This window comes from Camelus dromedarius, chromosome 1 (genome assembly GCF_036321535.1).
Source record: "Camelus dromedarius isolate mCamDro1 chromosome 1, mCamDro1.pat, whole genome shotgun sequence".
In the NCBI taxonomy this organism is placed as follows: Eukaryota; Metazoa; Chordata; class Mammalia; order Artiodactyla; family Camelidae; genus Camelus; species Camelus dromedarius.
In genome coordinates, this window is record NC_087436.1 from 97,068,097 (window position 1) to 97,090,031 (window position 21,935).

The following is a 21,935-nucleotide window of genomic DNA, read 5'->3' on the forward strand; positions in this document are numbered from 1 at the left end:
ATATGGATCATCTTTTCAAATGCTTATTTGTCAATTGCATCTCTTCTTTGGTAAAATGTCTATTAAGATTTTTGGCCCATTTTTGAATCAGGTTTTAGGAGTTCTTTGTATATTTTGGATAACAGTCCTTTATCAGATGTGTCTTTTGCAAATATTTTCTCCCAGTTTGTAGTTCATCTTCTCATTCTCTTGACATTATCTTTCCCAAAGTAGAAGTTTTTAATTTTATGAAGTCCAGCATACCAATTATTTCTTTCAAGGGCCATGCCTTTGGTATTGTGTCTAAAAATTCATCACCATACCCAAGATCATCTAGGCCTTCACCTATGTTATCTTCTAGGAGTTTTATAGTTTCGTGTTTTACATTTATGTTTACATTCTGAGTTAGTTTTTGTGAAGGGTATAAGATTTGTGTCTACATTCATTTTTTCACATATGGATATTCGCTTGTTCCAGCCCCATTTGTTGAAGAGACTATTTTTGCTCCATTATATTGCCTTTTCTCCTTTGTGAAAGATCGGTTGTAGATCTACTTCTGGGCTCTCTATTCTGTTCCATTGATCTGTGTGTCTCTTCTTTTGTCAGTACCACACTGTCTTGATTACCATAGCTTTACAGCAGGTCATGAAGTCAGGTAGTGTCAGTCCTCCAGTTTTGTCCTTTTCCTTCAATATTGTGTTGGCTATTCTAGGTGACAGTTTCTTTTTGATTTGGAAAATTAAATTCATCCTTGCTTGGCTTTCAAATCCACAGGTAACATTACATGCTTTTGCATACAAAGGTATATAATGAACTAAAAATATTTCCAGTATCCTATTTCCATATTTAATAAATGTGAAAAATCATATTTTCTCAGTAAGCATTTGCTTCAAAATTTTGCTAAACCCATTTCACTCTATTGAATGAGGTTAACCTATGCTGACAGTATAGTACTGGCTGATCAGTACAAAGAAAAGTATGGCATGTGTGGCTTTACTTCTTATAAAGCTACTATTTCTTAACGTAAAACATGGTGATTGTAGTTGATAGCACTGCGTTGTATAGTTGAAATTTGCTAAGAGAGTAGAATTTAAATGTTCCCACCAAAATGTTTTTAAAAGATCAGTATGTGAGGTGATGGATGTGTTAATTAGGTAGATGGGTAGATTGAAGGAATTTTTCACAATGTATCCATATGTAAAATCACTGTGATCTATGCTTCAAATATTTTTCAATGTTATTTGTCAACTATACTTCAATAAAACAAACAAATTAAATAAATAAATAAATAAATAAATAAATAAATAAGTAAATAAGTAAATAAATAAATAAAATGACCTTTTAGGTGGAATCTTTTAAATATTATAGATTGCATTCACAAAACACAAGATTATAAATAACAAATTGAGAGTAAGTAATCTAGGCCTCTCTGTCCCTAATATTAAACAACTAGATCCTGATAAATATACTTTTTAATGCATTTGGGGGTGGGGTTTGAACTTAGCAGGAGGAATGTTAAGGGAATGTCTCAAATTCCCCTCCAAAACATGAGTGCAGCCAGGGTTGAATGTCAGGGAACAAACAGCCAGGAATAATGGGATTACTATAAGGACAAATTCTTTTCCAATAACTTAGATACAGGAGAATAAAACTGTAAGTGATAATCAAGTGAGCAGAACAAAGAACTGTGATCCTTGAGATCCTCATCATAAAAGGTGAACTTGAGATCTTGACTGAGACTCTCAAGGAGGCTGAAGTAGTCCCAGGGAAGTAGCACCTGGTTCTCAGCAAAGACAGAAATGAATGCCATCTGGAACAAAGCAGCTCCTTTTATGCCTGCAGGAATCTCATGTATATGTGATCACAAACAAAAGTCCCCAAACAAGTAAAGAGGTAAATACCATAGATCACAGTCGGCAGAAGCAACAGGCAACACCCTCAAAAACTACACTTATTAGAATGAGTAGCTACCAAATGAAAACAACTATGTATGAAAAGTTTAATTAGATAAAGAATAGTCTAAAAATAAGCAGTCAGCAAGAGACTATCAAGAATGATGAGGGATATCTGGATATGAGCTACAAAGAATCTTAAGATGTAAAAAATATAATTGCTGAAAACAATAACTCAACCATAAATTAAAAGTGTATTTTAAAGTATATAATATTTGTGGCACTTGAACTGAAATGTGAAAACAGTACACAGGATATAGCATTTACATATAGACACAAGAAGATGGAAAATGTAAAAGAAAAGAAAAGAAATATGGAATTTAGAAGGGCATGGTCTAACATACAACTCACTGGATACCTAGAAGAATAGAGTGCATAAAGTGGAGGTGAGGCAATATTTGATTGGAAAACATATATTAATTTTTCATAAATGTGAAAGGACAAAATTCCAATTAGAAAGCACAATGTATTATATTCACAAAAAGTTTTTAAAATTCACATCTAGATACATTATAGAAAAATGCAGAACACCAAGTACAAAGAAAAGATCTTAAAAGCAGCCAGGAAGATAAAGCAGATCACCCGTCAAGTTATGAAAATATAATTTACTGAGGTCTTCACAGCAGCAGTAGTAAAATCCATAAACAGTAGCATAATATCACCAAGGAAATGAAAAAAAAAAAAACAATGTAAATCTAGAATCTTACGCCAAATATGGTAGCAGGTCTCCAAAGACACTCCCCATGCCTCTCCAATATTCATGTCCTTGTGTAACACTTCCCCACAATGAACTAGGGTCAGCTCTGTGACTCACTTCCATCAGTAGACTGTTATAGGAGTAATGATCTGATAACAGGCTTAGGAATTAAGAAAGCCTCACAGCATCTGCTTTTGTACTTTTGAAAGTCCTGATCCTCATGTCAGCAATCCAGCTACTCTTCTGGAAAGAGCACATGACAGAAAGAGGTGATATGGAGAAGTCAGGTGGAAAGAAAGAGTCCTTGGGACTCCATGGAGAGAGAACAAGGCCCAACCACTTCTGCATACCAGCTACCACTGCCAAGCCTCCAGACGTGAATAATGCTATCTTGGACTTCCCAACATCAGACACTCTCTTACTGCAATGCATAACAGACTCTAAAAAGATAAACAAAACAACCTTCCAGCTGAGGCCCCAAACAAACTACAGAATCATGAGAACTAGTGAAGTGGTTTTTTGGGGGAGTATTTTGATATGAAGAGATAGGTAACTGTAACACCGAGCAAAATTCTATTCAAGGAAAATGATATGCAGACAAATGGAAAAATGTCTCATGTTTGTAGACTGGAAGAATTAATATTCTGTACTACCCAAGGTGATCTACAGATTCAATACAATCCCTATCAAAATCCCAATGGTATTTTTTACAGAAATAGAAAAAAAATTTCTAAAATTCATATAGAACCAAAAAAGATCCTGAATAGCCAAAGCAATCTTGAGCAAGAAGAACAATGCTGGAGGTACCACAAAGCTACAGTAATCAAAACAGTGTGGTATTGGCATAAAAACAGACATATAGACCAATGGAACAGAATGGAGAACCTAGAAATAAATCCACACATCTATAGTCAATTGATCTATGACAAGGATGCCAAGAACACACAATGGAGAAAGGCTATCCTATTCAATAAATGGTTTGGTGAAAACTGGATATCTGTATACAGAAGAATGAAATTGGACTTAGACCACATACAAAAATTAACTCAAAATTAATTAAATGCATAAACATGATGACTGGAAGGAAAAACAAAATTATCATTGCTTAAAGATGATGCAAGAATTTACATAGAAAACTTGAAGGAATTCTCAAAAAGAAAATATTAGAAATAATGAGAAGATTTAGAAAGGTGGCTGGCTTCAATACCATTGTAGAAAAATCCACTACATATATTCATATATGTGTGTGTGTATATATATATATATATATATATATATATATATATATATATATATATATATATATATATATATATATATATATATAATCCACTACATATATTCATATATGTGTGTGTGTATATATATATACACACACACATATATACATACATATATATACACACACACATATATACATACATATAAATATATATATCCCCAATAGAGAAAACCAAAATTTTGAATATTGTTAATAGTAGTCAAAACTATAAAGTATCTAGGAATAAACCTAGCAAAGCATGTGTAGTACATGTGTGGAGAGTCTTATAACACTTCAATGAAAGACATTAGAAAACTACACTGATAGAAGCATATATTGTAGGAAATAGATTAAAAGACTTAATATGCTAATGATGTCATTTTTCTCCAAACTGACCCATATGTCACAGGCAATTATTAGCAAAATCCCAACAGAGTTTGTTCTTGTGGACCTTAATAAACTGATTCTATTTTATATGAATGGGAAAGTTTCAAGAAAAAAAGAACAAAAATTCTCCTAAATAAGAAGAATGTGATGTGATTTACCTACCATATATAGACTTATTATAAAGCCTTAATAATTATGATGGTGTTAGATTGGCTCAAAAAGACTGACCAGAGGAACAACTCAGAATAAGGAAACTTGTTATATGACAGAGGAGGCATTGCAGGTTGTTGGGGAAAGAATCATTCAATGAATCATGCTGCTAAAACATTACCCGCATTAGAAAAAAATGAATTCCTACCTCATACTGTATATAAAAGCCAATTTCAGATGGCTTGAAGACTTACATGAAATTAAAGTCTTTAAAATTATAAGATAGCAGAGAAGAACATTTTTATAATTTCAGGAGATAGAAGTATTTTAGGACTAGACAAAAAGCACTAATCATAAAAGAAAAGTATAATAAATTTGGCACATGAATATAAAAATAAAGGCCACAAACTGGCAAAGGATTAGCATTGAGAATATAGATAATCTTATAAATCAGTGTAAAAAATTCAAAAATTAGCAAAGAAATTAACAGACATTTCACATAAGAAAACACAAATGGCTAACAAAAGACATTATGAAATATGTTACCTTCATTGTGATCAGAGCATTACAGATTAAAACCAGATGAGACCCATTTTATACCTATTTGATTTTCAAAATTATAAAGTCTGAAAATATACAAAGCTAGAAAAGATAAGGGGCAAGAGTGGGAGTTTGAAGTTTAGTTCTACCAGTTCATAAAACTTGTGAAATTGTACATGTGCATACCCCCATGACTCAACAAGACTTCTGGGTATACACTCTAAAGAAGTACTTGTAGTGAAGTACTTTGAGTGAAGACTAATCATAATAGTACTATTTGTATTAGCAAAAATTGAAAACTACTCAAATGTCCAGCAGTAAGAACATTGATAAGTGAAATATGAAATTATTCAACAGAATATTATATAGAAATGAAAATGAACTTTATCCAACTATAAATGAAAGGGCAAGACCATAAGACCATAGTAGGGTGTCATTTTCACAAACAGCAAGCCAAAGAAGACATTGTATAGGGATGAATAAAAACGTATGTGATAAAACTAAGAAAGAAAGAAAAGCAAAGGAATGACTTAAAATTTCCAAAGAGTGATTAACTTTGGTGAAAATGAAGAGCAATTATGTTAAGGAGGCAAGAAATGGAATGAGGAGCCAACCAAGGAAGTATTATTGTATTGATGTTATCTCATTTCTGAAGTTATGTGGTAGCTGTACCAATTTGCCCATTTTATTACTTTTTGTGATATGATGCATATATTGTACAGGTATTCTTGTATACGACTCACATACTACATTTGAATAGATAACCTTAAGACCAATAGCACTATGTAGAAATGGCATTTTTCATGCAAAAAAAATTTTCCCATCTAACTCTCAAACATATTTTATTGCATAATATGGAATACGTTTCTATTCAGTAAATTAATTTCTCCTTCCATTACTGTCAAGAAATCTTTTCTGGCTCATTATTAAGTGACTCATTTTTTTCCCCCGAGAAATCATTCACACATGTAAGAATGTATTGCAATAAAGATCTTTTATTCTTTATATTCAGCCTATGTTTTTGCCTCAAATTGGTTTTATCTTTTCGTTTTATGGGGCATGGATTGCTTCAGTGTGTTTCCATTTCCACAGAAAATGTTCAACTGACATTCACCCTTTGATGAAAGAATGTTAAATAAATAATTCATATAGGTTCTCATTTGATCGTTGTCTGCTCCACTGGATAGGGAAAATGCATCTCCCATTTCTAGCACTAATAGCAACAGAGCATATTGTAACTTACCAATTTAGTATTGTCAGAAAGTATAGAGAATTAATAGCACAACTTACATTTCCACAAATTTACTCATTAATATATTTGCTTCACCGAATTCAACATGGCAGCTACTATGCTGCAATTACGCTGAGTGAAGATAGATGGGAGAGGGAATATCCTAGCATTACAGCATGATAGAGGATGTTCACAAATAGGGCTCCCACAAAGAGAGGAACAGTCAGTCCCTCCCCGAGATCACAGAGCGTCTTGACAGATAGGGAAATAGTTGAGCTTCAGCTTACAGAATAAATGAGAGGTCTTCAGCTAAACATGGTAGAAAAAGGGTTTCCTAGCAGAGAGATCATGTACTAAGGAAGGCAAGGAAATGGAGGAAAAAAACGAAATTGGACCTTGGCCAACGGAATCAATGACAAATGGCAGTCCTAGAACACTGGACTAAATGTCACACACACACACACACACACACACAAATTAGAGGAACTCAAAAAGTGGAAAGAAAATCCCCTAAATCTGGGGGGAGGGGAATTGCAAAAAGCTAGGATTCTCTTTCCTCCCTAGGGAACGTGAGGGACTGATTCTAGGAACCCTCCCACTCTTATCAGGCTGTCCCTACCCCACCAACCATGCACACACGCCCGATGTGGGGGGGGGGGGCTGGAGTTTAACACTCACTCAGGCACATGAGATACAGCCTCCAACTGTTGTTAGCTGGAACTAACTCACTCATAAAACTGGAATCCCCAAAGGGCAGCACTGGCCATGAAATAAGAAACAACAAAAACAACCCAAATCCCACTGAATGTTAGCTCAAGAAAGCACCAGTGAAGCACACAGAAGCTCTCTGCGTGGAAGGGGAGGGGAGGAGGAAAGCTGATCTGATCAAAAATTATAATCAATACTTGGAAATGAATTTCTAAAGCTAAGAGATACGGAGCGGAATTTGTGATGATAGGCATTTTACTAGATGACACCATGCTAACAGGTATCATAGTTAATAACATCATGCTAATAGGTGATCGAATAATCCAAATGAGAAATAAAATGTAACTGTTTGCAATGATTAAAGGAATAAAAGAAGAAATAGAAAGCATACTGATACAGGGGTAACTTGGAAAAAGGTTTTTAAAATACAGCAATAGCCTTTTAGAAATGCCAATTCTAATTATTAAAATAAGCAGCTTAAACTGACAGTAAAACTGGTAAAATATATAATAAACCAAAGGAAGTCTTTACAAATACAGCATATAAAATATTTTTTAAAATATTAAACATTAAGATTAAGATGGACAATGGTATAAGTTATGTTTAACCCATCTATATTTATTTAATACAACTGATGATTTTATTTATATAATCTTTTTGTCATCATACTGTTTTCTTGTTTTCTTTCTGTTATCTTTTTGCCATATGAACTTTACTTTGTCTTTTTCTTTTTGCTTTTATATTATTTATGTTCAATTCCAGATTTTTGAAAATAAGAATGACTCTCTATTCTTGATTTCTTAAATTTTATTTTATCAAATCAGCCCATTAATTTTATCTACTGATTTATTGTAAGAACATGTGAGTAGCACATTTTGTGAGCCCCTGTATTTAAAAAAAAAACAAAACACTTTTTTTAGATGAAAACCCTTCCCTTTGAAGGTTTTAGTCCATTTTTCCTTGATATTCACTGCTACAAAGAATGAAACTGGGACTAGACTGATTTTATCCTTTTTACTTAATCTATTTCTGCTGAATGGATGCTTATAAAATGTATGTTTTATTTAAATGTACAGTTTAATTTGCCATATTATGTCTAAATATGGGATTTTTTCATAAATTTTGAAATCAGACTTTCTAACTCAAAGTTTTAATCAACATCAGCAAATTACATTTAACTACGCCTTTGATTATTGCTTCTTTTACGGTCATTTTGGTCTCTTTTTCAATGGTTCTTGTAATTATTAGGTTACATAACTTCAGATGAGTCCTTATCATACTTGGTGACTTTTCATCTCAGCTTGTAATCTTTGTGTCTCATCCTGTTGTCCTTTACACTTTTCCTGGTCTATCCTGATGGCTTTCTGTTTCTTAGAAATTTTGCTTACTGGGTACTACCAAACTTACAAAATAGATTTCTATAATATTCTCCAGGTAACTATAATTCTCATTATTCAAATTACTGTGAAATGTCAGGATGATGTCCTATTTCCTTATGTCTATAGTTTTTTGTTGTTGTTGTTGTTGTTGTTATTTTTGTTCTTCTTTTGAAATCTTGGTGTTGATTGGTATTGATTTTTTTTCCTTAAGACATCATGGAGAATTTGGATTTTTTTTCCTATCTTTGAATGAATATTTGTCCACCCACTTTTCAGTTTGGTAGCCACTTAAATCTCTTTCACAGATCTAGAGGGCAGATCTGTGTGCATACTTTCTAAACCAATTTTCAGTGTCTAGTCATTTTTACTGAGTATAATTTCTCTGGGCAGAGGTGTAACCTTCTCCTATCTGTGCTGACTAGTTTTCCGATGCTTTGAATTTAACGATTAAGTGTGTGAAAACATGCCACCCTCAGCATGAATGTCTATTAGGCCTCTTACTGCCTCTACTTTTACCCCTATGCTTTCAGCAACTTCACTTTTTTTTTTTATTACAAATTTCCAATTTCTTTCCACATTCTGCCCTGTTGTTTCTGAGGGATGTGGAAATATAGCAAAGGAGGGGCAAAGAAACTCTCATCTAGTCACTTCCACAAATATGTGTGTATTACAGGGACACATTTATATTCTCATTAGTATACACAGACTATGCGATTAACAATCAGGGACAGGAAAATTGTTTTTTCTATCATCTTTCTGGCAAATGGAGCTGCTTTGTTTTATGATGTAAAGTACATGCCAGGCACAAATTATTTTTCATTAATCCTTTGCAATCTACCAAATGGACAATAGAAATTCTTACTAGATTCTAGCAATAGGTCAACAGTTGGAATCAATTTTTAGAGTTACATGCTCACCTTTAAATATATGTGTGTGTGTGTGTGTGTGTGTGGTATATATGTATATAAAATACATATGTATATGTATTTGGGGGTATTTGAAAGTGAATGTCTTAATCTGTTAGACTAATACATTTTAAATTGGAAGTTCCAGGATATTTTTGGTTTTAAATCTTACTTTACCATGATAGACAGGAACACGGATTAACTCAGTTGCCAATTGGAGTATAATTTCCCAAGTAGCAAAAATCTGAATCATGCCTATATTTCTATGTCACCTCTCACTTAGCTAACACTAGGGGAAGTCTAACTTCTCCTAGCCACAACCCAGTGTTCTACTATTGCCAGCTTCCTAAATTAGAAATACAGTGGGAAGTGAAAATATTCCACTTCTCAATTGCTAGTTTTGCAGCCTCAAACTGAACAGATGATGACTACATATAGTCATGACTAGAAATGGAGATACTTGAGTCCAGACCAAGCCTTAGTCCATCCTCCCTCAATGTCCACAAGACATTGATTCCAGGACCCCACAGATACCAAAATCTGTGGATGCTCGAGTCCCTCAAGTAAAATATGGCACAGTCTTTGCATATAACCTGCACGTATCTTCCTGTATACTTTTAATTATTTCAAGATTACTTATAATACTTAGTACAGAGTAAACACTATGTAAATAGTTGCCAGTTTGTAGCAAATTCAAGTTTTGCTTTGGAGAAGTTTCCAGAATTTTTTTTTGTTTTTGTAAAATTTTCACCCCACAGTAGGGTTGAAAGTAGTATCAACCTACAGATAGTTGTACTAGTTCTTAGTCTCACTGAGTTTCAATCTCTTACTGATGAAATGAAGGTAAGGTGGTGGGGAGGTTGGATGAGAATCTACAAAAGGAACCCGGCAAATAGTAGCTTCTCAGTTAATAGTAGTTATTATTTCAATCAAATGTCTGAAGTTGTTTCTCCCTCCGATGGTTTTTCAAAGAAGAAAAAAATTTCCCTTCAGAACCAAAGAATAGAAAGTTTCCCTTCTTCCTTTCTTATTAGGGAAAAAAGTATTAAATTGAAAGGACAGGAATTAAGATCAGAATTAGTATTACTCAATGTACCCTATTTGTTATTAGCATTTCACTTCTGATTTCATCTCTGGCTAGTTACTCAGTATGTAAATTAGTCTTATTCATGAGGATTTTCTTTAATTATAGAAATTAGGAGAGAAAGGAAACTGCCTACATGGTAAATATAGACTCAAATTTAACTTGTTTTGTAGACGATCAGGTTAATCTTTTCCCCACATTAACAGAACACTCTTAACCACAGAAATTAAAATCATCATATCATATCTTTATAATTAATCATATAATTTTTTTTTGAAATCAAGGATTAATTTTACCTCTTTTGTGTCAATCTTATCACATAGCATACATTTGGACACTTTACAGCTAAAAATCATTACCCTTCTGGATCCACAATATTTTTTTCTACATTAAAAATATTTCATAATATCAGTACTGATATTTAAATATGACATCTGGTTACATTTTTAATCACTTAAGTTTCTTTGTTTACCATCAAGTTAATTAGTGACAGTAAGGTCTAACTCACCGGTTGAGGTATAAAGGTATGATTCTGTTTGTCATGGCACTAGTTGCTGTTTTATGATCTATCTCAGATCCAAGATTTTTTTTATCAGGGTGTGGAGAACAAGGTAGGAATACAGTGACTGGCTTCTGGAAGAGATGTGTTGATGGGTGCTGAACATGAATCAGAGGGCTTGTGGAGAGTACTGAGTAGAAAGTATCTTGCTGAGCTTTTAAATATGCCACCAGAGATGGGTCAATTGGTTGGACCTAAACAAAGAAAAAAATATATATATATATATTCCTGTATTTTGATAGCAAAGGATGCAAAATATCAGCACATTTCTGAGTCAGTTTTCTGAAAATTTAATAGAACATAGTTTTATACTTTTTCTATACCTTATTGGCTGGAATCAACACTACAATTGTTTATAAAAGAGCACAGCATTTGGTCCTCTCTTTAGAAAGCCTTTCTGAAATCTAGGTTCCCTCTCCTATGTTATAAATAACTGAGAAACACACTTAATTGTAGGCAACAAAGTGACCTAGAAAATAAAATAGACATTTTACGTAATTTCTAATTAGAACTATTGTTAGAGCGAGTGATTTTCAGAAACTAGAAAAACAAGACTATATTTATTTGTTTCCTCTCATATAAAAATGGCTAACAAAAAATCTAGCATAATTCCAAAATTTCAAAGTTTATGGAAAATATTTATAAATACATTATTTATGTTTTCTCCCTAACTTTTCTTCTTCATTTACCACTTACAGTAACAATAGAGAAACAGGGAGAGCTTGAGGGAGAGTTGAGGCCAGAAGGATAGGAAATATTGAGGAAACATGTCTTCTAAACTGTACATTGATGCATCATTGTACACCTTGCAAATAATGTTTGTGTGTATTAAATCCTCATCCCCCAAATTAAATATAACCAAATATTCATAATCATAAATTTTTAATTGATTAGCCTCTTATTTAGCCATCCTCTCAGGTGGAAATCTTGAATCAGATGAAAGTCCCAATGTCTGGCATCAATTCTATCATAGATATTCAGTATTTTTTTTTGTCAACAAATATCATAAACAAAACAACAGAAAAAAATAGCTAGAAAAGACTTTCAAATAAGGCAAGGATTTATTTTGGAATGAGATTCAATATGCTCCAAATCGTCACTGTATCACTGATGACACTAGCGTTAGATCATTAAAACTATAGGAGAAAAATTCATTTACTATTATTTTACATATTTATGTCTTCTTCATCCTTTTAGGACCATGTTTGATGGCCCACAAAATCTAGGAGAAGAAACCCACCAGCTTTTAATATTTACCTTTAACTGTACAAGCACTGGTGAGCTGAAAACTCCTGGAGGGTAATTTAAGGATATTCTGGAATCCATGCTTGGCTTAAGAGTAAGGCCTTTCTTTGTTACTGTAAAAGACTCTTTCTTTAAACAAGACACAACAGAAAATATACCCAACTTGTAAACTTTCACTTCAGCACAGGCCCCCTGTATAGATTAAAGGACATTAAGACAATAAGATTAAAAGACATCAATACAGCAGTGTTCTGGGAATACATGCTGTGTATGACTGTGGAAAGGGAAAAAAGACCCCTAAAAACTATATGCTGTCCCTATAATCTCCCACAGTCGAGAATTACTTCATTAACCCCAAAAGGATGGTCCTTTCATGAGATGAAGTAGTAGATATTAGGAGTTTCTCAAATTTGGACTATACAACAGAAAAGAGAGAAATGTATTTTTAAAATTAAATTATTTCCCCCAAAGTGTAAATGTATAATGGGCAATCACATTTAGTGTTTTCACAAATATTAATTATTTTGGAATCCTATCCTCTTTTACCAGCATGGACTTTAAATATTGGCCTTTACTCAGAAGATTTAACACTGTTTTAGGAATTACAAGGACTGAAATTTCATCATTTGGGTAGTTTACACAAGTACTGTAGCACCCGTACTGTCAGTAAATTCCTCCTTCTGACAACTCACAATCTCGTGATAAAGTCGTTTTCTCTATTTCCCTCTTCCATGCAGTGGGAGCAGATGACTGCAAAGAGACACATTTGTGTTTCTTTTTCACATAGTGACATTTAAAATTGGAGTGCATAGATGCAGGGACATATTCGAGCTTTTTTGTCACACAAAAAGGAACTGAGTACATAAATGAAAACAGAATTATCTATTCAGATAATCACCAAAGCTTAAAATGAAGAGGAAGACTTAGAAGTAATCTGGTCTATTCATGCTTCCCTAAACACCAGCCGGGCTCCACCCTGGCATGAGTGGATAATCATGCAGACACACACACAAACATTTCAAGGACAATCACAATGGAAAATAATCTATCATTTGAAAACTGACTAAGAAAGAGATTTCACAATTTCTTTGTGTGAATCCATCGCTGGGAAAATTCAGGGCATGATGAATGTTCCTAATTGGCTGGAGGGAAACAGTGAGAGAGAGAAGGGTTTTCTGGGAACTGGTGGTGGTTGCCATGCATTTAGAGTATTTGGCAGATTCTGGGGAAACGGAAGGGTTTTTAAGTGGGGGCGTGTCATGAATAGAACTCTGACGATAGTTTATCTGACTCCAGAATTAGAATTCATAAATGTCATATGAACCGCATAAACATTTGGAAGGAATCCAGAGTTTAAATTCTCTTTAGTTAAAAATAGGGATAACTACAATTAGAAGAACATAAAAAGAAAAGTGTATGCTTTGTTTTTTCAGTAGACAATGGTTCTCTTACTTTTTTTCTCTTGTATTACTAAACATCTTGCATGTCTATTTGTTGAAAAGCACATGTGCTATGAAGTTTTTGTTTTTTTGTGACAGTCAGTGGAGTGGTCAAGATTAAACAGCCACAATCAAGGGCAATGCTGACTAGATTATTATACTTACAGGCTTCCTAGACTAAATGTAAAATGTCTTAATTGCATGAACAGTAGTAAATAATTAGAACAGGCTTAGCTTTCATATTCAAATGTATAATCTTGTTTGTAGCTCAGAAAAGACCCAAGTCAGAAAAGGAAGAGATGAATTAAAAAATTGTTTGTATGAGTGGATTTTTTTTAATATTTATTCTTTGCCCTCCTCTTCAAATAATGACAACTTATATAAAACTGAAAAGAGAAATATTTTAATTGTTTAAAAGTAAGTTCAGTGGTCCACAGAAGAACTTTAAATTTTAGTTCCCATCAACTCTATGCTAAGTTTAATAATTGTGTATATATCTTCTTCAAAACATACGAATTTATCTCCGTAGATGGCTTTGGAGTTATTATAAAAAAGTCTACCATGAAAAATGACAATTTATTAGCTACTAGCATGTGTTTATAGGCTTCCTTTGATCTTCTTAAGAGCATTTTTTTTTCATTTAATCCTTATGACCCTATCAGGTAGACACTGTTGTGTTCAGTTTTTAGATGAAGGAATTGAGTCATAGTGAGGTTACATAATTTACGCAAGCTCACATAGCAAGAAAGTGTAGGAACCAAACTTCAGACCAAGCCAGTCTTCCTCCACAACCCACCTCCTAACTACCACATATACTGTTTTCCATGCACAGACTAAAAACATGATTTGTAGACTTAATAACTATCTCAAGGCACACACACAAACAAATTGTTTATTTTTTACATATTTTTCCAATCCATGAATGATAAAAATAAACTACTATCATCTGGGGATTCTAGAATTTTTAAATTTAGACCATCACAAGAAATGTTCATCTAAAGCTAGTCAAAGGCTGGAAGCTGATTAAACCATGATGTTGGCTTTGCTTCCCAGGCAAAATGATAACACTTTATGGGCCCTACACTTAAGTTCTTCATTCCCTAATTTGACCAATAAGCTCTGCTCTGTGACCTTTATGGTCGGCAAGGAGAAAAAACAGAAAAAGCACGAATTTACTGGCATAAATCTTAATCAACCCTTCCATTTGTTACCAGTGGAGCAACTGTATCTATACTAGCCTGTATAATATTTAGAAGAGGAGTGAAACAGCAAATGTAGATGTAGCCAAGGATTTACTGACCTTGTAACTTCCTCTCATTCCTTCCAGTGAATTTGGAGTCAGGTAACTTGATTGCATGTTTACGTCAGACACTTTCACCATGATGTCTCTGTAATTTCCCCTGTAACGTGCAGCAAATGGAATTGCAATGCTTATTGGAAATGGAATTCTCTTTTCCATATCTGAGCACTTAACAGTGATGACATTGCTGACCAATTCTTCATTATCGCTCACTGTTAAAGAACTCATGCTATTAATTATCCAGCATTCTAGATGTTGTAGAACATAGGATGGTGCTGTAATATAACAAGACACTTGGGGGACAGTATCGTCACTCAGCACATCAAGAAATCTGCAGGGGGAAAAAAGGACATCATTTTTTCAGTTATTTGAGTTATGGACTATGCAGTGAAATGCATAGAAGCACAAGTCGTAGCCCCATATTGTCTTGCTATGACTCCCACTCTCCCACTTACTGACGGTGACTTTGGGCAAGGTACTCAGCCTCTCTGTGCTTCAGTTTCATCAACTGTAAAGTGACGATAAAATAATATGTATCTCATAGGAAGGCTGTGAGAATTAAATGAACTATTATGAGTTAAGAAATTAAAAAGCTATGCCTGGCACATAGTAGATACTGTATATGTTAGCTACTGTTACTCTTGTTACTATTGTTATTAGTATAATTATTTAAGCAGTCGATTTATTCCTCAATTTTGTTCATTCAAATATGAATCTTAAAATTGCTGGAAGCTTCTTGATAAACCAAGTCCTAATACCTGAGTAATTTTCTAAATTTTGATATTTGAATTTATATATATATGTAGTATTGGAATTGTTTAAACACCTTAGATCTAATGATGATGTTTATTGTATTTTTAAGAAAAATTGAGAAAGGTACAAAAGTACTGTGAATTTATGATTAATCAAGGTAATTAGAATATTTACAATTCTCAAAGAATCAATTCAAAAGCTTATTTTGACAATTGGTTTTACTGTTGCTTTTTGTACCATCACCTTTGCCAAAGATTTTAGAGTCTTACAGATTGAATTCAATTTTGAGGTCAGTCCCTTACTATTTGTTTGACCTTCAACATTAATAATTATTATTAAAATACTTTAGCTCTTTCTATGAACCAGGTTTTAGGCTACACATTATTTCATTTAATCCTCATACTATGGAGTCAGGCAGTACCATTTTACAGATAAGGTAACTGAGGTTTAGAAAATTTAACTTGCTGAAGATCATACAGGTGGTAAGTCGTAGAATCAATAACTGAATCCATCCATCTTTAACTCAAAACCCCAGACTTCCTAGTATAATATCATACTTCCTCAAATCATTCCAAAACACTGGTTTCTTTATCCATTACAAAATTGAAACTAATACTAAATCTACAACAGTGTGAAGATTGAATAAGATAAAATATTTGAACTTCTTATAATAGTGAGTTAACACAAAATGAGTGCTCCATAAATGCTATATCTCTACATTAAAACTACCACTTTATATTTCTCCTTGCTACTTCTCGTTTCATACCAGTGAAATGATTGAAATGTAAGCAGTGTTAAAAATAAGAGGATCTCTGTAAAATGCAGCATTAGTACCCAGTTGTAGAATAATCAGGTTTTAACTATTTTTCAATTAGTAGTCAATCGACTTTTACAGTGCCCTCTAGCCTAGAAATCTAAAAAAAATGTTGAAATTGCAGAGAGTTATTTGTATTTATAATTCTGAACCCATGACCTTAGAAGGAATAGAAAATGACCCAGCACATGGTTCTGTCTGAGTATTCTCTGATAATGGTGATAATGGTACTTCAGAAAATGAGATACACTGTTTAATAGAGGAGACAATGATCCAGTCTTATGTAACGTCAAATATGACCCTCCTCGTGCCCTGGACAACCATCTCAATGCATTCTTCCAAAAGGCTGACAGACAAAGTAGGGTGAGGAACCCTGTAAATGCTTCTATTTCCCCTAGCCCTAATCAAATAGATCTAGTCCAGCCACTAAAACGATCACATTGGTTTATTCTAGTGGTGTTTCCCTTTGAGTTTGTACACACTAGGACAACTACCCTGGAAGAGAGGGGCTTTTTTCAGAACGCTCTCCAGGGAGGATGCACAAGAGGTTCCAAGCTAGGTTTTGTTTATGAGATTCATCTTTTTTGTGGCATGATGGCTTCCTAGCCTGAGGGATCGCAATGAGTAGTCATCTTCTCAAACATGCAAGCCAAGCAAAATTGGTTTGCATGCCACAGAGAGGAAATCGCTCACTAGGGAACACCTAAAGGAGGTGTCAGAGGGAGTGGTTCAGCAGTGACTCATTAGTTGATGCTTTGAGTCATTTCTGAATGTGAAGATGTAAAGTGTTAATGTTTTTCTCAAGTGAAATGGGCGGCCACATATTGACTAACAGTTGTTTTAAAGGATCAGTAAGTCTTTCAAACCAGGGGGGGTCTTTCATGCACTGAATGTAGTTCTGTGACATCTGCAGAATTCATTAGATTTTTTTCAGACGTGTAGGGAATCTCACAGCTAAACTAGCTCAACCCTTTCATTCTGTAGATGAGATAACTAAAGTTAAAGTGAGCAAAATGACTAAAATGACTTGCCTAAGAGCACTGACTCATTTGTGATGTTGTGCTGGAAATGGCATTGTACGTCTGAAAGAGCAGAGGGGCTCAGTGAAAGGAGGTAGTGTGTGGGAGGTGGAGAAAGTGAGGGTTGCTGGGGGTGAGATAAATCAACACACTGTTATTGAGCTAAGTGGGAACATCTGCCAAGAGACAAGTGCTAGGCCCTTTACATGACTTTTTCATTTGACCTTCCCAACTACTCCAAGAAGTATATACAATTTCTACAAATAAGAAAACAAGGCTAAGAAATAAAACAAGTTGCCCAAGATCATAGAACTTGTATATCATATTTTTAGAGAAAAATTTAAAGCTGACTCCTAAATCAGTGATTTTTTAAATTACTTTTCCCCATTGCCTTCTAAGTTTCTTATTTTTACCGAGAAAGTAAGGCTTGTGAATATTTTATTTGGCAAGTATGGATTATTATTCCTTTGTACAGGGGAGATAATTCATTAAATAGATCAGTCAATTTCAACATTTTTTTTGAAGGCTCGGGCTCTCTGAGAACCTGGTGAAAGCTCTGAACACCCCCAAGGAGATAAAATAGGTATGAAAATATACATTCAATTTTACGAACCTCCCAAAGCTTATCCATGAGCCTTCCTAGAGTTCTCCAGACACGGGGTAAGAATTCATGATGATTTATAAGTAAAATGATTCTGGGAATTTATTTGAAGATACAAATAAGATAAATCTGAGGCTACAAAATTCTCTTTTAATATTTGAACTCTGCAGCTTCCTAGTTTTTCTTATGATAACTAAAGAGTAGTTATTTAGAAAAGTGTCCATTCTGGACAATTGTTCATTTTGACTACTTTATTACACAGTTACTTCCTTCTTCCTTTAAAGAAACATTTAATGTTTGTTTACTGAAACTAAACAATATTAGAAATAGCAGCCATATATATTTTTATGGGATTAATTTACATGGAATTATTGACATGTAATATCTTTTGGAGATCTGAAAAGTAAATATAAAATTTTATCCATGTATAAAAGCTATGTTTTATGTACAAGTGGAGACACACCTGTAAGTCGGCATATAGAAGCACCTCTCACATTGCATTTACTTACTCCTTTTCCATTATGTTATTCCTTTGCTTTAGACTCTCTGAATCACTGAGAAGACTATTCATGCGTTTATTGGAGACATCACATGCTGTTGAGGATGTGGTAATCTCTTCTCTTTGGCTTTCTGAGGTCTCTTGAATCTCTCTTTCTGTTGTCTGGATTACGTCATGTGTCTCTTCCCTGTTGGCATTTATGTTTTCAACAGTCATGTGTTCTATTTGTTTACCATCTTCATTTTCTGCATTATCTGGGAACATTTTGTTCTGTGACTCTTCTTGCCCTGTTACATCTCCATTTAATAATGGATTGTTTTCTTTTTCCACTAATTCTGAACCCTTATGTATTTTATTTTTTTTAAACTGAACCTGGTTTGTGTAATGACTTTCCTCTCCATTTGTGGGAGAAACAGGAACTGTTTCTATGACATTTTGTTCCCCTCTTGCAGCAATGTCTGTTGCTTTGATATCTTGAATGGCGGACATTGTCTGCCGTGGAATACATTCATCACGCATGCCGCATAAATTACACATCTCCTTTTCTTCTTTCTTTAGAAATGTAGCAGTGCTCCCCAAACATTCATTTATTTTCATGAGGCAGTCTATGGAAGGAATGATTTCTACACACACAAGACACATAAAAAAATTAATACAAAACTAAACCAAATTATGTTTCTCCAATGATATGCCATGAGGTATGGAGAGATACACCCAGAAATCTACAAAGACCCTTACCAGGCATTTAAGCCCCTCTCCCTCTTGAAGAAAAAGTCACTTGTACAACTGTAACTTTTTTTTTTAACACACCTAGGAGTTGGGGACATGTTGTCTTTTAATATAGTAGCAAAGAGTCAATCTAATTCCTCTTGCATGTGAAAATGTTTTGAACATTTGAAGACAGGTATCATAACCCCCTCCATAAGATACTATTCATTTGAAGTCAACATCTTCAATCATTCCTCATTCAGAATGATTTTGAGAATTGTTTTCTTCTTTGGATATACTATACAGTTTATCAATGATCCATCTGTAATTATTTGCCTAAAGTTTAGCAGAGCTCTTCAGATGAGACTTGGGTAGTAGGCATACCATAGATACATTACCTCTGCTGGTGAAGATGGTATATTTTATTGAGTACTTTGTTTGTCATGGTGATTGGATTAGGTTCACACCATTCCTCCTGCCGAGCTTGTGATCATTGGCAATTTTCAAATGAGTCTTTCAAAGAATAGCTCTTATCATACCAATTCTCTGATTAGAACCTGGCTACTCAAGAAGTAATAAACCAAGTGAAGCCTCATCACCCTGGTATAAGCCCTCACCATGATCTGATCTGATGTACTCTCTCCCTGCATCCCCATTTCTTGTTATTCTCCTATTTGTCCATCCCTCCTCTCCTCACAGCTGGAGTCACCTAATGGCTTCCTACAGGCTTAGCGACTCTCCAATCTTTAGAATTCAGTTCTGAACTCGGGAATATGTCACTTAAGGCCCCATAGTTAGTGTTTTCAGAATCATCACTAAATCATCCTTTCACTAGTCTAACTTTATTTTCAGGCTCCAGTTCTGACAACTTGTTTTTTGTCTTATGTCTGAGACCCTGTCTTTATTTTGAACTCCTCTTCTGGTAGCTGAGTCCTTCTCATTTTCCATGAGTAATTATTTGTCTTTGTATGTTGCCTAGAACCACATTCAGTTTTCTCCAGAGATTCGGTTCCTATCTATGTACTCTAGCTGATGATCTCTGGGTCACACGCTTTTGGACAGATTCCCCTGATGTCCACTATCTGCCTTCTAGACTGAATTTCTTAATACTATCTGCCCTGGATTCCTGATTGATGAGACCTGCCCACTTGCCTTGACATCATTTTTGTGTGTGTGTCTTTTGGGGGGGGGGGTTTCTTTTTTCTTTTATTGAAGTATAGTCAATTTACAATGTGTGTTAATTTCTGATATACAGCATAGTCATTCATTTATACATATATATTCTTTTTCATACTCTTTTTCTTTATGGGCCATTACAAGGTATTGAATATAGTTCCCTATGCTATACAGCAAGACCTTATTTTTTAAATCTATTTTATATATACTAGTTAGTGTCTACAAATCTTGAACTCTCAATTTATCCCTCCCTACCCGCTTTCCCCACTGGTAAACATAAGTTTATTTTCTGTATCTGTGAGTCTGTCTCTGTTTTGTAAATAATTTTTTTGCGGACAGTATATTATTTAGAGTTGGATTTCACGATGCCACCCATCTTCTTATCTAGAGTAACTGTTGTTGTTTAAGATCATATGCATCGGATATCACGTTCTTCCTGCGCACTGTACTTCTCAGTATCCATAACTCAGCCTATTGCCGAGAACCTGCGCCCCTCTTAGTGTGTGTAGAGGTCTAATTCCATATCCCATCCCATCTCAGTCTTACTAGTGTTTTTGCGACTAATAGGTTCAAGTTTAAATAAGTATAAAAATAGAATATCATATTCCAATATAGAAAAACTGCTTGTTCTGTCTCAAACTAAGCCTATAGTTTCCTACATCTAAACCTTGGATCCTGCTAACAACACCTCTGTCTGGAATGCTCTTTCCAGGTGCCCAATTTCTGGCTGCATAAATCCTATTTATTCCTTAAGCTTCAGATTAAATACTACATTTGTTCTAGAGATAGTCCCAATTCCCCACTCTAAAAATAGAATCTCACCCACTTCAGAAGACTTAACCCACTTCATTTGTATATCTTTCATGGAATTGGCCTCAGCGTCCCTTGCATTATCGTGTGTTTGTCTTACCTAATTTCCCCTGTTGCATTGTTAGTCCCTTGTGGACAAAGACTCTATCTTAGCCTTTGTATGCTCCTTAGCCCCCTCTCAGAGTGGCTATCAATCAATATTTCTTAGAGAAAGAATAAACAGAAGAAATACTTGCCTTGTCTCCAGGTACCATGATCCTGTTTGTCCAGCAGCACGTACAGCTGCTGGCAGGCGGAGTGCAGAGTGCCTGCAGCGTGCTCCAGGAGCTGGTGGAGGGCCCCGCTGAGCTCCTGACCCAGAAAGACCACCGTGGCTACCCAGGTGGCCCCACCAGCCCCTGCGCCAGGGTCACTGCCCAGCAGCGCCTGCTTTAGCATCAGGTTTTGTTTCCAAATCTGCTTCAGCGTTTGGCCTAGTTTACCTGAGCCTATGTCTTCTGTATCCATGTTAGGCTCCAAGAGTGACAACAAAGCCTAAAGGTTTAGCAAATTCAAGCTTGGTGATAGTTTTTTTCCTTCTAAAACCTAGGAGACGATCCAAGTCAGCTAGCCAAGTGCTTTCCTGCAACATAATAGTTTGTTCAGCTTCTTGTTGACTAGTGAAAAGTTACTAGGTGACCAAAGCAGGGGCATTCCTGCACCCCGGCTGCAATTGTGTACAGAACAGATCAACTGCAGG

The 21,935-nt window shown here is 34.7% G+C and overlaps 1 protein-coding gene across 2 annotated transcripts in view; it reads right to left on the reverse strand.

Moving 5' to 3' along the window:
• The window catches only part of DTHD1 (death domain containing 1), a 62,005-nt gene extending 40,302 nt beyond the window's left edge, over positions 1-21,703 (reverse strand). Inside the window, exons 1-5 of one of the 2 annotated variants that reach the window (XM_010982443.3) lie at positions 21,433-21,703; positions 18,513-19,125; positions 14,817-15,147; positions 12,090-12,269; positions 10,782-11,026 (exon numbers count right to left, since the gene is read on the reverse strand). In XM_010982443.3, the coding sequence (XP_010980745.2) occupies positions 10,782-11,026; positions 12,090-12,269; positions 14,817-15,147; positions 18,513-19,125; positions 21,433-21,703 (1,640 nt within the window). The remainder of the gene's footprint in view (positions 1-10,781; positions 11,027-12,089; positions 12,270-14,816; positions 15,148-18,512; positions 19,126-21,432) is intronic. The other variant, XM_064487553.1, reaches the window with a different exon arrangement.
• Between the last annotated feature and the right edge of the window lie 232 nt (positions 21,704-21,935).